Below are 18,472 nucleotides of genomic sequence, written 5' to 3' on the forward strand. Positions count from 1 at the left end.
TTTCTCCTTGCCCCCTATCGTTTGTTTATTTATTTGGCCAATCTATATGTCCATCTAGACTCTCCTCCTCCAGAGGGGACAGGGCCGGATGACACACGTCGCATCCCACATCTTTTAAAGGGGAGTCACTATAGGCTGTAAGAAACTCATATGCACCAAAGGGTTAATATACGAGCGTGATGGTGGCTTATGTGCTGCTGCATGCAGCCTATGCATCACACAGGTTTGCACGCACAGCATGCCAGATCATGAAGGTGAAACATTTTTTGGTAGATAGGCCTGTAAGCAGATCCTCTGTTTGCTTAAATATCCTACACTTTACACGTTTAGATTTATGGTTATGACCAGCTAAGGTGGTCAAATAGATCCGTTTTCTAATTTGGCCCACAATTCTGTTATAAGAAACAAACAAACAAACAAACAGAGCAATTGTCCCATTGGCCTAAAATAGCGTATTAATGCTTTTCTCTGAAATATGTTTGCCTAAAATGTTTTTGTTTTTGTAACAAATAAAGTAAAATAAATATAATTGCAGTTAGAGATTTGGTTCGGTTGTGGTGTTCAGGGCGTCTCTGCATCACACTATCGGAGAAATTCATGCATGGGGAAAAGGCACGCTATGCGTACTTACGTCACGTGACGTACACGGAACTGTTAGCCACGTCCTCAGCGGGAAGCATATATAAGGTGGGAAGAAGAAACCAGGAAGCGTTACGTGACAATACTTCACTGCTAAACATTCAGAAAACAAACCAGTAAGTGAATAAAAAACAAGTTTTAGCACTGTTTTAGCTGTGTGTTAATGTATTTTCAGCAAGTTAATAGGTTGCTCTGTCATTAAATTGATAGGCTATGATTCAGTTTATTGAGTTTATCTGTTTAGTAGACGACAGACTGCTGTCATTTGGTGCAAACTTTGCCCTCTTGTCCTTTGACATGTTATATGAAAGCTTGGTCTAGGGCTAGGCGTTGTTTTCAGTAAGCATTTCAAAAACATGTTTTATTAATCTCTGTTTAAAAAAAAATGTTTTATATAGTTTATATAGAAGTGTTCAAATTTGCTGCGCCTCAACCAGCTACAACATCAAAATACTTCTTTATGGAGTAATAATAGTGATTTAGTAATGATAAACCTCTAATATTATGATATGAATGGAACAGGAATCATTCTGCTGCATAATAAATACTTTTGCTTTGGATACTTAAAGTACATTTTGGTGATAATAGGCTACTTCTGTACTTTTAAATTAACATTTTATTGATTTAATTTTTGTATTGGACCTCAATACTTCTTCCTCCACTTACTGATCTGTTTGTTATGTCTTTATAATGTGTCTCAGTTATGCCCCAGTTTAAGGAAGTATCAAAGCAGTCTAGTCTGCACCCCAAACCTGCAGGGTTGGTTTTGCAGTATGGTACCGCTGGTTTCAGGACCAATGCCAAACAGCTGGACCACATCATGTTTAGGATGGGACTGCTGACCACTCTCCGCTCCAAAAAGACCAAAGCCACCATTGGAGTCATGGTCACCGCATCACACAACCCTGAGGTGAGAAAGGCATTCAGAAATATTAATTTCTCTTTGCGTCTTGCCATAGATGTATGATTTAGTTTGTATTCTGTGTGGACATTTTAGATTATTGGTTGTAATTCCTAGTCATAACCTTGTTTATTTGCCCACATAATGTTGTTTTCTTATCATATTCTCAATAGAAGATTGACAGGTTCTACCTCTCCCTTTCCCTTAGCTAATTTTATGTGATCCTATTGGTTTAAACAACTCTATAAACCCATCATAATCCTCCCCTCCAACCTGTCTCTCTCTCTCTATCTATCTATCTATCTATCTATCTATCTATCTATCTATCTATCTATCTATCTATCTATCTATCTATCTATCCATCCCTGCACTCATGCAGGAGGACAACGGGTTGAAGCTGGTTGACCCCATGGGAGAGATGGTGACGCCGACATGGGAGGGCTACGCCACCCAGCTGGCCAATGCTGAGCAGGAAGATTTGCTCGCTGCTCTGCAGGACATTATAGAGAAGGAGGCCATAAACATGAGCCAGGAAGCTAATGTGTTTGTGGGCAAAGACACCAGGTATATGATCTTAAGTCCTTTCTTGTTTTGATTTTATAAATACACCTGTGCCATCCAGGTAACAGTGCATGCATGTTGTCTGCACTGACTTTTTATGCCTTTTCGTTTTGTCAATTTCAATTTTACTGTGATAGCAAATTATTTCACGCTACAAAAGACCAAAAAAACATGTGTCACTATATCTAACTATAGGAGCAGCAGTGCCAGCCTTTCACAGGCAGTACTGGATGGAGTATCTGCACTCGGTGGTCACAGCAAAGGTGGGGTAAATTAAACTTGTATACCCTAATATTTAATTAATTTGTTTACTTAGAAAGGATAGTTTTATTCATTGTTATACCCTTTGTCTTTTCCTCTTGCTTTAATCTGCCTTCTGACTCTCTCATCTGATTGCATCAGACTATGGTTTGGTGACCACCCCACAGCTCCACTACATGGTTTGCTGTCAGAACACACAGTGTAAATACGGAGAAGCCACAGTGGAAGGATACTATAAGAAACTCTGCCAAGCTTTCATTCAGCTCACGAAAAATGTAAGAAACTAGGACGTGTCATGTGTTCTCATGAATTCATTCAAGCCCTGTACATTTTATTGTGTTTGTGTGGATGTGTTTTTGCAATATATCCATCTAGGTCCAGGAATCACTCCTTTCTCCCTTCCTCCATCTTTTTCTCTCTTGTAGGCGTCCAATTGTACAGACGACCAGAAGCACCTCACTGTGGACGGCGCTAATGGTATTGGGGCCCTAAAGTTGCGTGAGATGGAGAGTCAACTGAAGAAGGAGCTGCATATATCGCTGTTCAACGATGGCAGTAAAGGAAAGCTCAACCACCAGTGTGGGGCTGACTTTGTTAAAGTGCAGCAAAAACCTCCAACAGGTGCAACTTCACTTTTTAAACTTGTCAGAAGAAGCAACATAAGTTTTGATGCAGATGGAAATGATTTGTCTCAAAAGGAAAATACTTTTCATTTGCTTAGTAAGTATAGTATGAGTGACAACCAAAACAGTAGATATTAAATATTGTTTCTGTGATTTACGAAATCACAGATGCAATATATGACCACAAGATAGAGACTGCAAATCAGCAAATTGCCAAAATAATGACTATTTTTTGACATCAAATTTCTGTTTCCCTATAAATGTAGTTTGTTAGTAACCTGACTCCGCCAGATGGATTGCTTCGCATATCCATCTGGGAACTTTCCGTTGGAGAACTTTTGGGAAGGGGTGGAAATAGTGGTTAGTTGATTGGATGAACCATCTGTCTATCACCTATGTTGGTGATAGACGGGCCAAATCAACCAATCAGATCCACGAAGCGTATGAAAATACAACCACAAGCCCGCCCCTGCTGCTGCAGGCAAAGCAAAGCTCGTTAGCTCAGCATGCAAGCAACATGTCGGTAAAGGATATTTGCTGTTTGTGTAATGAGAATTTAGGAATAAAAGACACCATTTCAGGTTCCCGGACCATATTCCAAAAGAAGGATCCAAGAGAACAAAAGCATTAGCGAGCGGCTAACAGAATTAGGGCTACCGCTGTCTGAAAATACTGGTTAGCTGATGGAATAAACCATCTGTCTATCACCACCTAACCCACCTCAAAACCAACGCTGATTGGCCCGGTCGTTTGGCTAACTGCTCCAAATTGTCTCTATCTCAAGATGCCAGACTGATCTGCGAGTGGAAAACTGGAGATCGCGAGATCAGGACGGTCTCACGAGGCTAGTTTGTTAGAGAAGTGCCAAATAAACATGTACGTCCGGGAGAAAACTTGGAACATTAGAAAAACACGTGCTGTTTTAAATTGACCACTTCCATCTTGCACCTCTCTCCTCTTCTGTCTCTCTGTGTGAAGGCATTAAGATGAACCCAGGGGAGCGTTGCTGTTCCTTTGACGGTGACGCTGACCGAATAGTTTACTACTACGCTGACTCCGAAGGACAATTTCACCTGCTGGATGGAGACAAAATTGCTACTCTCATCAGCATTTTCCTTAAAGAGCTGCTCACACAGGTGTGCTCTCAAACCCGACAACAATAATTAGACACATGCATGCAAACCTTTAGTAAATTGTTTGTTTCTGTTCATGCAGGCTGGTCTGGACTTGGAGATGGCAGTGGTGCAAACTGCTTATGCTAACGGAAGCTCAACAAACTATTTGGAAGACACATTGAAGGTGAGAAAACGCAAGTTTGTTTCTGTTTTGTTTGTTTGTATGTATGTATGTATGTTCAAACATTGTCATGTGATTTAGGTGATAGTGAGGTGTTCTAAAACTGGAGTGAAGCACCTTCATCGCGCAGCCCAGGAGTTTGATATTGGTGTGTACTTCGAGTCCAACGGTCATGGAACTGTGAGTAGATCAGACACACTTCAACAGATCACATGAAGAACCAACCATCACAAATCTAGCATAATGATAAAAGACATTTATTTTCTGTGACGGTATTGTAGTATGTCTAAATCTGAACATTATGCGATGTGTTGAGGCCTGCGTCATAATGTGTTTCATTTAGGTGTTGTTCAGTAAAGCAGCTGAAGAGAAGATCCAGCAGCTAGCTGAGAACTCCAGCATCAATGACGAGAGGAAGAGAGCAGCTCTCCTGCTGCAGAACACTGTCAACGTCATCAACCAGGTACACACACACACACACACACACTAACAAATTCCACTGAACCATTAAAGCAAACACAGCAGTATTATTACACTCACTCGCAGTTCTGATGTTACTTTGTGTTTTTATCTTCTAAAGACTGTAGGTGATGCCATTTCTGACATGCTGCTGATCGAAGCCATATTAGCCATCAAGGGTATGACTATCCAGCAGTGGGACGCCATCTACAGTGACCTGCCAAACAGGCAGCTCAAAGTCAAGGTACTCATTAATTTATGTATTATAAGGTATAATATTTCTGATAGATAATCCTGTGGAGAAATTGTTTTTCTTTGCCCCTCTAAAAGTAAATATTATGTGTAAAACATATTGTACCTAGATTAATGAGTAGGCCTCGGTTCTCCCAATCCTCAACACTTCACATCCTGAAGAGCCGCTTCTGATAGATCTTTTTTTATATAGTATTATATATAGTTTTTAATTTACAGTAATCATGAGCAAGAAATTTGGCCTGCTTGTCTGGTTTTAACAGCATGTCTTACCCAAAGAGTGACATGAATTTTGAGTCCTTAAATTCCATCAAGGCCTTTATTATCAATAAAAAAGTACTTCAATTTGATATACCTGTGACTGCAGTAACCTGAGACCTGGTAGGGTGTCGGTGTCTTGCACAAGAATACTTTCAGACTCTAAGTTTAACTCTAATTAGTACTCCCATCAGTGCCGCTTCAACTTCCACACAATTATATTGTGCACAAGCCGTTATAGAAAGCTGTATTTGTGCTTGATTTATTTCTGTAGGTGTCGGACCGCAGGATGATAGACACCACAGACGCAGAGAGACGGGCAGTGAGCCCAGCAGGACTGCAGGAGGCCGTCAACACTTTAGTGAAGAATTACAGAGAGGCTCGCTCCTTTGTAAGACCCTCTGGTACCGAGGATCTGGTGAGAGTTTACGCCGAGGCAGAAACACAGGTGAGAAAATGTATTTGTGGTCCTCTTTTGGACATTGTGTCTGTCCTTTTGCTTTTATTCTCTGATATATTGTTTTTGTTTTAGGAGAATGCTGATGCCCTGGCACATGACGTCAGCCTTGCGGTTTATCGTCTCGCTGGAGGAGTGGGGGGTGAACCCAAACCATTGCACTAGAAACACATACACACAATCCTACAACATCAGCTAATCAATAGGTGCTTTTTGAACGCAATCTCAGTTGACAGCATCTTTCTCTAAAGTTGTATTTTGTCAAAATTGCTTAATTTCAGTGAGGTGCCAAATTATTTTGTACTGTTAATTGCACTCTAGTTCTCTATTTTTTTGTATTTGTCATCATTGTGAATATATGGGATGCACTGGGGAGGGGCAATGAATTGACTTTATGCTACTTAACTCATGGCCAGTTATTATCTCTATCAGGCTGCCAGTAAATTATGGGTTTCTGTGTAATATAAACTTGATACATAAACTGTATATATGCCATAATTAATCAATTGTATTTTCACACAAATTAAGGTTTTCAATTAACTTTTGGTTATCTTGTATCTTCCTACTAAATGGAATCTTTTTGACCGGTTACTGTAGGTAATTTCTTTGCTTTATGAGTGACATACCAAGTTTAGAGGGGTGTTGTAATAATTATTCTTCCCTTGAATGTCCGTTGGAAAGCCTTTGCTGCTTTGGTTTTAATAAATTGTGGAAATATTGTGTGTGTGTGTGTGTGTCTCTTTTAGATTAAAATGAAAACCACAATTATGATTGCTTGCTTTTTATTTTGTTACTTTGAAAGGCGCGTTTTCCAACACACAGGAGGATTAAAAGAGCAGAAAGGCAGCGTGAGGCTAACAGGGTGTTAGGAGCAGGCAGAACAGAGTGACTGTGCACACAGTGTGTAGCTTTCTTAATGTAAAGCCTCCTTGGAGGATGAACACAATCTTTGAAATAGGCACATGCTGCTGGAGTACAAGTTGTTTTCAATTCAAAATTAAATTCTAGGATTTTCAAAGCATTGGAAAAATAACATGACGTGGAACGTTGTTGCATAGCACACAGTTAGCAAGGGTCGCTCTGTGAGATTTGGGGTTGATAAACGGTCTATTCTTCATCTGTGTCGTCCGCTGCTCCAGAAATGATGATGGTGCGCTCCTGTGTGTCGCTCTCATAAGTGTCCTCATCTGTCTTAACTGTTCTGGGAAGAAAGTGGTGGGGAAATAAGACGTTATATCGTATTAGTAAAAGATGATTGAGAACAAATCATAAATGTTAGGCGATAGAAATTCTGTGCCAAAGTTGCCCTTTACCTGATGAGGACAGTCTTCCTCTCAGACGTCTCAGTTGCCTGCTCCTCTACGTTACCATCTGTCTGGGTGTCTGATGAGGCCACCTCCACTCGAGCAGCCCCCGCAGCTTTCTCAGCCCTGCTACTGTCACTGGGGGCTCCATCTAGCTTTGAAGTGGCTGCAGGGGCTGAGCTATCATGCATGCTAACACTAGAGGTGAGACGCAGGCCTCCAGTCAGGGACAGGTTTCGGACCATGGTGCTCAGACGGCTGTCCTCCCCCTCGATCAGCTTCCTGAAACAAATAAACAGAGGAGAATGAATAATGCATACAAAATGAAAAATACCCTGTGTGTCTTATATTTTCTACTTAATGTAAAACAGTCAGCATTTACACATGCTGTGAAAATGGCATTATGTTGTTTTTGTTCACCTGTAAGTGGTGATCTCAATCTCCAGAGCCATCTTTACATTTAGCAGGTCCTGGTATTCCCGTAGCAGCAGGGCAATTTTTTCCTTGGTTACTTTTAGATCCATCTTAATCACTTCGATACGCTCCTGGCGCAATAGAATACAACAGAATTGCTTAATTTTAAAAACTTTCAAACCAGAGAATGACTAGAAAATGTCTTTATATTCATTTAAAAATTTCTCAGATGTATCCTGCAATGGTACATCCTGTCAATCACCTCCAAGTCCTCCTCTTCCTTCTTGTATTTTTCTGCTGCATCACGAATCTGAGCCTCTAAATACTCGTTCCTCGTCTTCATTGCTTCCAATTCACGTTCCTTGTTGAGAAGCTATACACCCACATACACACACAACTGTTTTATGCTAAGAAGTGGTAGTAGGAACCATAAACAAGAACAGAAAATCTTACTCACATCCTTCTTATAGCCTGCGATTTCCTCTCTCAAACTTCGAGCGCTTTGAAGGTGTTTGGTGGAGGCGCTGCTCAGGTCCTGAAACTTTGACTTGTACCAAGTGTCCATTTCCTTGGAGAAGAGCAGACAGTGTCTATAACCCAACACACTAATGATCGCATGTGTCAGTAATGTTAACGACATACCTGTGTTTGTCACGGTTCCATCATGTGGTTAAAGACTGTTGTGCATTGGAGGAGTTAAAGTGAACATGACTCATTGTTGCACATTACCTGTAGGTTTTTGGCAGCAATGCTGTCATATTGAGACTGAATCTGTGTGAGAGCAGAGGAGAGGTCCGGGAGGCCAAATACCAGGTCCACCTTGCTGCTTGCTGAATAGATCTGTTGCACCAACTCCTCAATTTCCTTTCGGGGGATCATAAACAACCAGAGTTAGAAGAATAGCAATATATGCAGCACTAAAACAGTGTGGTCTGTATTGCAAATTATGTTTAAAGGTCCCATGGAATGAAAATTTCACTTTATGAGGTGTTTTAACATTAATATGCATTCCCCCAGCCTGCCTATCGTCCCCCAGTGGCTAGAAATGGTGATATGTATAAACCGAGCCCTGGGTATCCTGCTCTGCCTTTGAGAAAATGAATTCTTATGAGGTCATAAGGAGCAAGGTTACCTCCCCTTTCTCTGCTTTGCCCGCCCAGAGAATTTGGCCAACCCATCAGAGAGAAACATCATGGCTTTCAAATGAGCAAAGTGGCAGTTGGTCAAGGCCACACCCCCACGCTCCACCTTGCCCCCCTCTCTCCTCCTCAGTAGTTACAGACACAGAAATGGCACATACTAAGGAAAGCTCATTGTGGGACTGGCTCTAGTGGCTGTAATTCTGCACCAAAGCTGAATTTCGGTAAAAGAGACTTCAGATACAGTATTAGGGGACCACTAAGGTCTATATAAAAGCATCCAAAGAGCCCCATGTCATGGGACCTTTAAAATACAGGTCTATTTTTAGAAATACATGGAAACAGTATTTGATCTCTGTAAGGAATATGGAAACATGTATTTATGTTATAAAGGAAGGTTGACTCCACCACTGTACCAGCTGTTAGTCACAGTGTTTCCCTTTAGCTTCTTACAGTATGAACCCATCACACCATGCTGATAACTGCCATGTTCGCGTCCTTACTTACTCTATCCATCAACAGGTCTCCATTTAAGTATAACCGGTCATTGCAATAATTAGCAGCCCATTAAACAATTAATAATAAAATGAAAGGCATTCCAGCCACCAGCCGCTGACTCCTATACATAGTATGCAGTAAATGGAGAGTAAAACATATATTACCTCCTTGTGAACTCTCTGCAGGAAGGCAAGCTCAACCTGCATGTTTTCCAGCTGTGTCTCTAGGGCAATCCGTGCTGACGTTGCTTTATCCACTTCCTGGGACATTGAACCACATAAGGTTCGAATGGTTTGGTGAAATAAAAGCAACATTCTGTTGATACGTCTTCTATTAACTTAAAGCATTGAATTTTCACAACATTCAAAGTTGTGAAAATACTTTCTACAGTTTCTTACCGGACGGAGATTCTCAATGTCATGCTCCGTCTTTTTCCGGGCATCCACAGCCTCACTGTATTTGGCCTTCAGCTTGTCCAACTGGCCCAACATCGCCGCCTTGGCTTCCAAAGACATATCCTGCACAGATGAGATATACAATGATCAAACAGTTAAATTGAACAAATCAGCAGATAATACGGTGAAAAGGAGCACCACTGTTACTACATTCTGAACCACACCTGGCAACAAACCATGATCTAAATATATTGCTGCCATGAGATATGAGGTCCCTCACCCTCTGGACTCTCATTTTCTCAGTGTCCCTGTTGAGCTCCTTCAGCTGAGACTCGTACAGCTGCCTAAGGCCTGGTCTGACATGGCGGCTCTTCAGGGCCTCAATCTCAGCCTCCAGATGCTTGTTTTTTGACTCCAGGGTTCGCACCTACAAGAAGAAATACCGGAGATATAGATCTACCTGATGATTACAAGTTGAAAGTACAAAAACAAAGTAATAATTACAGTACATGGTTTTATTCAGGCCTATTGCTTTTTTGTTATAATGCTTTATGTAGGTATACTTGAAATAAAGGTTATGGGCTAAATACCCAAAGAGTCAATACATTAAAATGATGATTTGTGTGGCATTTAAGGAGTGAAACATGAACAAATGTTTGTCTGTGTGCGGTCCTCTTGCCTTTTCAATATACGCTGCCAGGCGGTCGTTGAGGGCTACCATCTCCTGCCTTTCAGTGGTGCGAGTCGTCATAAAGGCATGGTTCTCTGCTGCAGCCGCATCCAGGTCCAGTTTTGGCCCGAGCCCCATGGACATACCAAAGCACAGTGCTCCCATACTCACATTGCTGTAGGCAGGACCAGAAAAGCCAGATTAATAATTTTTCTTTTCATCATTTTGACACATCTACATCCATTCAGTGCTTGTTATGCACTGTAGCCTATATACACTATAAGCTAATAACTATGGAATTTATCTCTGATTAAAGCTGCATTGAAAACATGAAAACTGATCATAAATGTAGCCTAGTGATTTAGATGATTTAGGATTTAAGGATTTAATGATTTAAATTTGCTGCATACTTAATCAACATTATGAGGTGACTCACCTGGTGATGCGAGCCTTATTGGAGATGGCCCTGTGCCCCTTCGACCCACCACTCCGGGTGAAGCTGGCCGACCGGTGGCGGGTGTCCCTGCGGCTGGGAGAGGGACTGGACAGCCGGAGATGGTAAGCAGGAGGGGAGGCCAAAGCGCCCTCGAAATGCCGGCGGTATGAAGACATCCTCTCTGGACTGCGGCTCATGTTGACACTCCTGGAACTTCTGCAACTTCAACTGTGGACTGGAAACTGGTCACTCACACCTTTAAGTCTGTGGTAGGGTCTATATACCACCAACCCTTCCCTAAACACTACAGAGGAATGTTGAACCTTCCCAACACAAGGGTGACAAATGTCCCGACAAACATCTATCAAGGTTACGTCAATTAACTTAGCCTATTATATGCAGTTGAAAGAATCTTAATTTGAAAATGATGACAAATATCCGTTGGGAATGTCTCTGCCCATATTAACTGCACCATTATTAATACATGTACAGTAGTAGGCTACTACTGTACAGGTATTCATAATGTTGCGTTAGGTGTTTTGCTAAGTGTAATTAATTTCATATTTCATGGCACATCCATCAATGTGTCAATCCACCCACCCATTCATCCCTCCATATATCATTTCATTTTTCTTGTTGAAGAAAAAAAATCTTTTGACGTTCTAAAGGCGGAACTAAAATTCCGGAACCATTCCATTAAATTCTCTAATCCTTCCCCGGGAAGGTTTTGATGTCACTCCAGTGTCTGTATAGCACAAATACTTTGCCAGTGCTATCCGCTTCTTTGTAGTAGAGTTATATTATTAGAAAGTGTTCTTCTCTACCTCAGTTGCTACGAGATGGCGGGAAACTTTTGGCAAAGTTCTCATTAGTAAGTTTTTATTAAAAGTTGGACATGTTACTTGTTTATTTTGTATATCACCGTCTGTGTTTTGAGGCCTAGCGTTAGCTGTGTCTGTGCGGCTGCGTTAACAGTTTCTCCTGAACTGTTGTTACGATATAAAAGAGCAATTTAAATAAAGACAGAAAGCAAACTTATTAAAGAGAAAGGCTGTTATGAAAGCTTAATTAGACTGGCGTCTTTTTATATAGTTCATGCTTTGCGACAGAAATGTAGAAGGCTAACACAGTGGTTTACATGTAACGTTATGTTGATACTGTTGTGCTCCCCGCTAGTTTGGTTGATGGCAGTTTGAATAACCAACGTAACTCTGACTATATTGAAGTAATATTTTTCATTTTATTCGTCAAAGTCTGCAGTGGGTTCTGGACAAACAGGACCTGATGAAAGAGCGCCAGAAGGATCTGAAGTTTCTCTCAGAAGAGGAGTACTGGAAGCTGCAGATTTTCTTTGCAAATGGTTAATTTGTGTAACAACATTTCATAGTCTGAGATCTGCTGACTTCTTAAGTTAGATGGCATTTAATAGCATCATATGTATGCTACTTGTACAGTCCAACTGAAATATATTAGATTGTATTTTCTACTCTTGTATAGAATGTATGAGTATTGTAGTCACCTTTCTTATTTTATTCTGTGTACTTATACTTATTATTCACAACCCAACAAATTTTTTAATTAGATTATGAAGTCTTGCTATTTTACTTTTAAGTTATTTTATTTCTGTCTCTTTCAGTGATCCAGGCTTTGGGGGAACACCTGAAGCTGCGACAGCAGGTCATTGCTACCGCAACGGTTTACTTTAAACGCTTCTATGCCAGGTAAGGAAGAGGTATCGGCATAATACTGTGATGTTAGATATATTAAAAAATGATATTAGAATACATATCATCTGGGACTTTGGTTATAGTAATATAGCAGCCGTAATGACATTACAGCTGTACTACATTTGGCTCACTTGTCTGACATTTGTACTGTATCTGAATAGGTGATTAAGTCTGACTGCTTGATCGTCATATCCACATTACTAATGCTATTGTTTGGTCTGAAACCATATTACCCACCTCTAGTTTTGATTAGAATATATAAGTACACTAGTATCATTGTCTAAAATATATCTCAATAATGTTTCAAGCTTTTGAAGAAATACTATTATGATGTTTCATACTGGCAATGTACCATAGCCTGAGTTAAAACCTAGAGCTAGTGCACGTCTTTCCCTTTTCCCGTTGGTGTACAACCACATTTCTTTTGAGCCTTAATGCTACCTGACCAAAGCTAATACATCTTTATTTTCTCATGTTTGCAGGTATTCCCTGAAAAGTATAGATCCAGTGCTCATGGCTCCTACCTGTGTCTTCCTGGCTTCTAAAGTTGAGGTATGGAAGTTTATTTGGTGTCAGTAAAGTATGAATTTTACACTTGTAAAGTAGTAGCTCATTTATATGTGCTCTATTTATCTAATCTGAGCTCAAACTTTTATGTTCTTTTTAGGAATTTGGAGTTGTGTCCAATACCAGGCTGATCTCTGCAGCAACATCTGTGTGTAAGTCACGCTGTTGAGTAACACATAAGTAGTAGTAGTAGTATTTATCTCTCAAATTGTGTTTCTTCTGTAGTGGAGACGGTATAATCATGTTTTGTTTTTCTCAAACAGTGAAAACAAGATTTTCCTATGCCTTTCCAAAGGAGTTCCCTTACAGAATGAATCATGTAAGTAAAATGTCTGTAAAATTCTAGGCATTTAGATGCTGTTATCACAAGTGACTTACACAAAGTGCAACATAAAAACTAGTGTTAGAAATAACATTCATCAGTAACTGCAGCTACATGATGAACACAAGTCATAATCCTGACACACAAAGGCAGGTGCCTAATTAAGATTGTTTAAATGTGTTTGTGTTTAAGGATGCGCATGACACTAACTAAGTTTGAGAAAGGGTCAGACTTGAAAGGAGGGCTTGAGGTCGGAGGAAGAGAGAGACTGTAGTATAAGTGTAGTGCACCCATGCCGACACAGAACCACTCAAATAACAGTATGCAAGTGGATCAGCTGTGCTATGAATCAACCACCTGATTGTTTTCCTGCTTCCTCTGCAAAGTTATTTATGCACTGCCGTGCTACATTACAGCATACCAAGAGCCCCTTACACTGTATCATAGTGTTGCCACGCCGGTGTCTATCAATACGTGAGATTCCACAACTAATGTTCGCAAAGCTCCGATAAAAATCTTGTTGCTGTGGGAGATGGCTTCGACCACGGCGTTTGTTCTGCGCAGCATTTCTCACTGTGGCGTCAAGTGGTGTCCACCGTCAGTATTTTATTTATCCAGCATCTCCACCCAGTTGCAAGGACGTCACCGGGGCTGTTCAGACACGCTGCCTGTCTGAAAGCTGTGTAAACTATTATTTATAGTGAGCCACCACGGAGCGATAGAGGGAGTGGTTCACACAGCAGAGAATGAGTTAGTGGGTTACTGCAACTCCTACACATCATTTTTCATGTCCAATCTGCGGGCATAGTAATAGTGATGGTAGCACGGGGGACAATGGGCAACTTAATGATAACCCTCAGCTGTAGTGTTCATCATTTGTGATTGGGAAATGTTGTTCGCAACTGTAAAAAGTAATTAACAGCAAAATATAGATTATTTTCGATATATACAGTAAATATTTATTATTTAAATTAAATTTCCGTGAAGGAGTATAAGCTTTTAAATGCCATTTTACAGGCTGTCACATAAAAAAAAACATACACTGCACACTATAACAGAAACATAATAAACTACCAAAAGATATATTCTAATTGACTATGAAGGATTATTTTCAACCTGACGAGGGTATATTTTACACATGAAGTACTTAATGTGTAAAATATACCCTTGTATATGCGAGTGGCCTCAAAAACCGGTTCAGTTTAACAGGTCTGATATGTTGTATGATGAAAACAATTCTAATTTGTGTCATTACAGATATTAGAATGTGAGTTCTACCTTCTGGAGTTGATGGTGAGTGGAGAGAGCTTTGTATCCTTGCTATTGGACTGTAGGCTGCATTTTGCCTGATTTGATGCATGGTTGGATAACTTATTGCTGATATAATCTTTTTTCAGGACTGCTGCCTGATAGTGTACCACCCTTACAGACCACTGTTGCAGTATGTGCAGGATATGGGACAGGAAGACATGCTGCTGCCCCTGGCCTGGTACGATACTGTCTCTGTATTCATCGGTCTCTTTTGACATCCCTGAATGCTAGATTTAGCTGTTGTTGGTATGCTTACTCACTGCCTGTGCTGTTATCTTTCTGAACCAGGCGAATAGTAAATGACACATACAGGACGGATCTGTGTCTGCTCTACCCTCCCTTCATGATTGCCTTGGGTAAGATTTGTCCCCATGTATTCTCATTGCAGCTGTTTAATGTAGTAACTGACTTGAAACAAGACGTATTAGATGTAACATGATCAGCTCTCTTCCTCCCACAGCCTGTCTGCATGTTGCCTGTGTGGTACAGCAGAAAGATGCCAGGCAGTGGTTTGCAGAGCTCTCTGTTGACATGGACAAAGTAAGAACGGCTTCATTTTTTTTTTTTTTTTTTATGTTTTGCTGCCTTAAAAGGTAGCATACTGTAACCTTTTCACTTTTAAGGCAGCACAGTGTTAGTCGTCTCCTAGTTCCCAGTTGATGATCTTCATGGGTAGTCTGCCTTATAGCAGCATCTAGCCTGAGGGCTGAGCTAACTGGTATCCCAGAAGTCACAACAGGTGTTGTAAAAGCAGGCGATGAATGCAGGCAGTAGGGCTAGGACGATATGCTTTTGTCCCGATTTGATTCTTTCATGATACATAGGTGCCGATTTGATTTGTATTGCGATTTTCGTTGATTGTGATAGAGACAATATATCATTAGGCATTTCTAAAAACAAATTTTCTAAAAGAATGCACATCACGTCACGGACAATTATTTCATTTGTGAAGAAGTACATAACATGTGTTTTCTGCTTTCACTCTGTTTTGCTGGAAACGGATATGATGTAGCAGTACAATATAAACAGAAATATTTAGGTAAATCATTGGTAAAAATAAATAAAAATATAGATTCTAGGGAATAGAATCTATTTTAAAAATCGTCGCAAAAACAAATCACGATATATATGATTTTTGATTATTTTTTCACCCCTAGCATGCAGTCGGTTTTAGAACAATAGGTGATGTTTATCTCTATAATAAGTTTGCACATTTAGCTGCAGTGTTTTTGTTACATTGACCACCGTTGTTTTTGTGCATTTTGTGCCCACAGTCTTGTTTCTTGCTGTCTGTGTTTTGTGTCAGTGTGTTTGTCACAAGGAATGCAAACACTTAATTGCATAAGCCCAAAAAGCAAATAAAATAAAATCACAGGTTCAATGGGAATTTAGGCATTAAACACACAGTCAGACAGGCAGACTGATCATATAATGTAAAATGTATAAACTTCCTGTATAGTCTGTCTATGATTCACCGTTGAATTAAAGTAATAGTGAGGTGACACTGATCACTGTATCTTTGAATGTCCAGTTTGAGCAATGGAAGCCATGCTAACCAGTGTTGTTGTCCATCTGGGGCTTAATAGGCACACCAAGGGGAGTATTATGTAGGCTTATTGGATTTGGATTGTATGATGTGTAAAACTTTTTAGAGTGTGAAAAACATGGTCTGACTTTGCCACTCTGAACTTGGAGTGGAACTACAGTAGCTGTTTTATAAACATTATTGCACAATACTATATATACCGGAAGAGAACCCATTTTACTTTTGACTATTTTGTATTGAACGGATGTAGATCCACATTAGTTAACTTTATGTTTTTGTGTGTTTTCTGTCAAGATCCTGGAGATCATCCGTGTCATTCTGAAGCTCTATGACCAGTGGAAAAATTTTGATGACAGAAAGGAGATAGCTGCCGTGCTCAACAAGATGCCAAAGCCCAAACCTCCTCCTAACAGGTAAACCTGACTCTGCTCTGTGTGTAACATATACAAGTAAAATATACAGTAAATAAATTATAGTAAACAGTTTGAACTGTACATAAACAACATAAAACTGCATTTACCTGGTGTCATAGTAACATAACTATATTGTCAAACGGGACACTTGTGCTATATCTCAATCTATGTATGTAATTATTTCTTCCATCGGTCTACAGTGAAAGTGACCAGAGCTCCAATGGGAACCAAAGCAACTCCTACAGCCAGTCCTAGCGTGGTGTCTATATTTCCGTGGGAATCCATATTTTTGATTTTTAAAATGTCACACAACCTTTTGTGACGTTAGTTGGGGAAAAAAAACAAAAACAACTCACATTTCAGCCAACCAAGATGGATCCTTCATCTACGCCCAACAAACTCATAGGAGCCACATCTTCACTTTTCCCTTCTGTGATCATTATGGGTTTATGGATTTAGCGAGCAGCCACTGAAATGCCTGCAGTGAGCAGCCGATCTGTGACAACAGTTTTGTCGTCTCGATGAGGCCCTGTACTCTGCTTCAGACTTGAAATGAACTCAAAACTGATGAACATTTGGAGGTACGGAGAGGGGAGCTGGGAATGTGGGAACACTGATAGAACAGATGTGATGGTTCAGTAGAAACCTGCTTTAAGGTCGTTGTGATGATCCTGACATCCTTGAACAGCCCAGAGGAGCAAGTCCTTTCAGCTCCGTGGGAGACAAGAAAACTTGATCACATTTTGTGTGTGTGTGTGTGTGTGTGTGTGTGTGTGTGTGTGTGTGTGTGTGTGTGTGTGTGTGTGTGTGTGTGTGTGTGTGTGTGTGTGTGTGTGTGTGTGTGTGTGTGTGTGTGTGTGTGTGTGTGTGTGTGTGTGTGTGTGTGTGTGTGTGTGTGTGTGTGTGTGTGTATTCCTCAGGGACCATAGTAGTCTGTAAAATGATTAGATCTGTGCAGATCTGATTGGATATCACCCTGTGCAACTGTGATGTGATCGGACACCTCTGCCCTGTGAGGTCTCTGCTGGTTGATCATGAACCATGGCAGGAAATATCCCAAGAGAGGTTCCTGGTTATGGTAGAAAATAACTCTTTGAATCTAAGAATTTACGGTTTTGAATCATGACAACTTCACCTCCTCCATACCATTCCCTCTTCCCTTTTGTAGATAGCCGTATAATTCTATTCATTTATTTTATCTTACATGTTTTGGTTTAATTAAGGAAACTTAAATGGAAATTGTGAGCTGGTTTTCCATTTATTCTGCTTTGGTTGTAGAATAATGTGCTGCGTAAAGCTATATTTTGTAAATATTTTGTTTTTAATTTGTCAAAGAATAGACTTTTTGGACTAAACGCAAACCACAATCGTTCTAGATTTGTCTGCAAACTTTTGGTTGTATATTCTTATTTTCAATCTATCGTCTGTTAATCGTGGTGACAATATATTTGTGTGCATACGGTACCAGTCAAAAGTTTGAACACACTGTGTCCGAACTTTTGACTGGTACTGTATACCTGTAGATGTCTCTATATTTTTGTGATCTAATACAGTGGGAGTTGTGTGTGGCTGTACTCAAAACAAGGTGCTTGAAAGCCTTACAAAATGAAAGCTGCTGGTTACAGAGAGAACCCTTCATAAAAGCACATAGTCCAGTTAAGTCAAATTTGTAAAATGCATTTTAGGGCTGGATGTTGTATTGCTTGGATGCATCTTCGATTTTTTTCCTCAATGGCTTCCTGTACACCTCATTTTGTCACTATTGGAAAAACAACTGTCAAGGTACAAAAACATGGTGTTAAATGGCCACTAGCACGTCACTTTCTTATACTGAGTGAAACAAGACAAGTTTGACAGAGAAGCCACTGAGGCAAGTTGGATGCAGCCTTGTTCTGCCTTTGCCGTCTGGCATTTTCCTCCCCTTCAGCAGCTCCATCTGTTAGACAACATGTTCACATGAATGGGTGTGAGAATATAAAGGGCTTCATCCAACCAAAATAATCCTACTAGTTCTGCTAAAAAC

The 18,472-nt window shown here is 40.3% G+C and overlaps 3 protein-coding genes across 5 annotated transcripts; 2 read left to right on the forward strand and 1 right to left on the reverse strand.

Annotated features, from left to right (window-relative positions):
- The first annotated feature begins 648 nt into the window (after positions 1 to 648).
- pgm3 (phosphoglucomutase 3) lies at positions 649 to 6,427 on the forward strand. 2 transcript variants are annotated; one of them, XM_028605120.1, is made up of 13 exons: positions 649 to 755; positions 1,341 to 1,549; positions 1,920 to 2,104; positions 2,297 to 2,364; positions 2,504 to 2,637; positions 2,788 to 2,983; positions 3,964 to 4,121; positions 4,201 to 4,284; positions 4,363 to 4,461; positions 4,625 to 4,744; positions 4,862 to 4,984; positions 5,525 to 5,698; positions 5,783 to 6,427. In XM_028605120.1, exons 2-13 carry the CDS (start codon positions 1,343 to 1,345, stop codon positions 5,870 to 5,872), a joined length of 1,638 nt encoding a protein of 545 aa, XP_028460921.1. In that variant the 5' UTR covers positions 649 to 755; positions 1,341 to 1,342; the 3' UTR covers positions 5,873 to 6,427. The 2 variants fall into 2 exon arrangements, with proteins under 2 accessions (XP_028460921.1, XP_028460922.1); XM_028605121.1 differs by having other exon boundaries at positions 667 to 755; positions 1,398 to 1,549.
- A 45-nt stretch (positions 6,428 to 6,472) lies between these two features.
- Positions 6,473 to 11,167, reverse strand: ngs (notochord granular surface). 2 transcript variants are annotated; one of them, XM_028605763.1, is made up of 11 exons: positions 10,564 to 11,167; positions 10,137 to 10,302; positions 9,738 to 9,884; positions 9,461 to 9,580; positions 9,227 to 9,322; positions 8,155 to 8,289; positions 7,883 to 7,993; positions 7,688 to 7,798; positions 7,432 to 7,556; positions 7,021 to 7,293; positions 6,473 to 6,908 (listed from the first exon to the last, which is right to left on the reverse strand). In XM_028605763.1, exons 1-11 carry the CDS (start codon positions 10,758 to 10,760, stop codon positions 6,815 to 6,817), a joined length of 1,575 nt encoding a protein of 524 aa, XP_028461564.1. In that variant the 5' UTR covers positions 10,761 to 11,167; the 3' UTR covers positions 6,473 to 6,814. The 2 variants fall into 2 exon arrangements, with proteins under 2 accessions (XP_028461564.1, XP_028461566.1); XM_028605765.1 differs by having other exon boundaries at positions 6,813 to 6,903.
- Positions 11,168 to 11,277: 110 nt separating this feature from the next.
- ccnc (cyclin C) lies at positions 11,278 to 16,791 on the forward strand. Its single transcript, XM_028605291.1, has 12 exons — positions 11,278 to 11,434; positions 11,817 to 11,923; positions 12,200 to 12,284; positions 12,773 to 12,842; positions 12,958 to 13,009; positions 13,121 to 13,176; positions 14,437 to 14,472; positions 14,577 to 14,668; positions 14,779 to 14,846; positions 14,951 to 15,030; positions 16,331 to 16,449; positions 16,650 to 16,791. Exons 1-12 carry the CDS (start codon positions 11,403 to 11,405, stop codon positions 16,702 to 16,704), a joined length of 852 nt encoding a protein of 283 aa, XP_028461092.1. The 5' UTR covers positions 11,278 to 11,402; the 3' UTR covers positions 16,705 to 16,791.
- The last annotated feature ends 1,681 nt before the right edge of the window (positions 16,792 to 18,472 follow it).

This window comes from Perca flavescens, chromosome 18, assembly GCF_004354835.1.
Source record: "Perca flavescens isolate YP-PL-M2 chromosome 18, PFLA_1.0, whole genome shotgun sequence".
In the NCBI taxonomy this organism is placed as follows: Eukaryota; Metazoa; Chordata; class Actinopteri; order Perciformes; family Percidae; genus Perca; species Perca flavescens.

Coding starts and splice junctions, on each gene's coding strand:
- pgm3 (XM_028605120.1), top strand. CDS start 1,343: ATGCCCCAGTTTAAGGAAGTATCAAAGCAGTCTAGTCTGCACCCCAAA. Junction 2,105..2,296: donor TTTGTGGGCAAAGACACCAG/GTATATGATCTT, acceptor ATCTAACTATAG/GAGCAGCAGTGCCAGCCTTT. Junction 4,985..5,524: donor ACAGGCAGCTCAAAGTCAAG/GTACTCATTAAT, acceptor TTATTTCTGTAG/GTGTCGGACCGCAGGATGAT.
- ngs (XM_028605763.1), bottom strand. CDS start 10,760: ATGAGCCGCAGTCCAGAGAGGATGTCTTCATACCGCCGGCATTTCGAG. Junction 8,290..9,226: donor TGCAGAGAGTTCACAAGGAG/GTAATATATGTT, acceptor ATCCCCCGAAAG/GAAATTGAGGAGTTGGTGCA. Junction 7,294..7,431: donor ATTGAGATCACCACTTACAG/GTGAACAAAAAC, acceptor TATTTGTTTCAG/GAAGCTGATCGAGGGGGAGG.
- ccnc (XM_028605291.1), top strand. CDS start 11,403: ATGGCGGGAAACTTTTGGCAAAGTTCTCATTA. Junction 12,285..12,772: donor TTTAAACGCTTCTATGCCAG/GTAAGGAAGAGG, acceptor TCATGTTTGCAG/GTATTCCCTGAAAAGTATAG. Junction 13,010..13,120: donor CTCTGCAGCAACATCTGTGT/GTAAGTCACGCT, acceptor TTTCTCAAACAG/TGAAAACAAGATTTTCCTAT.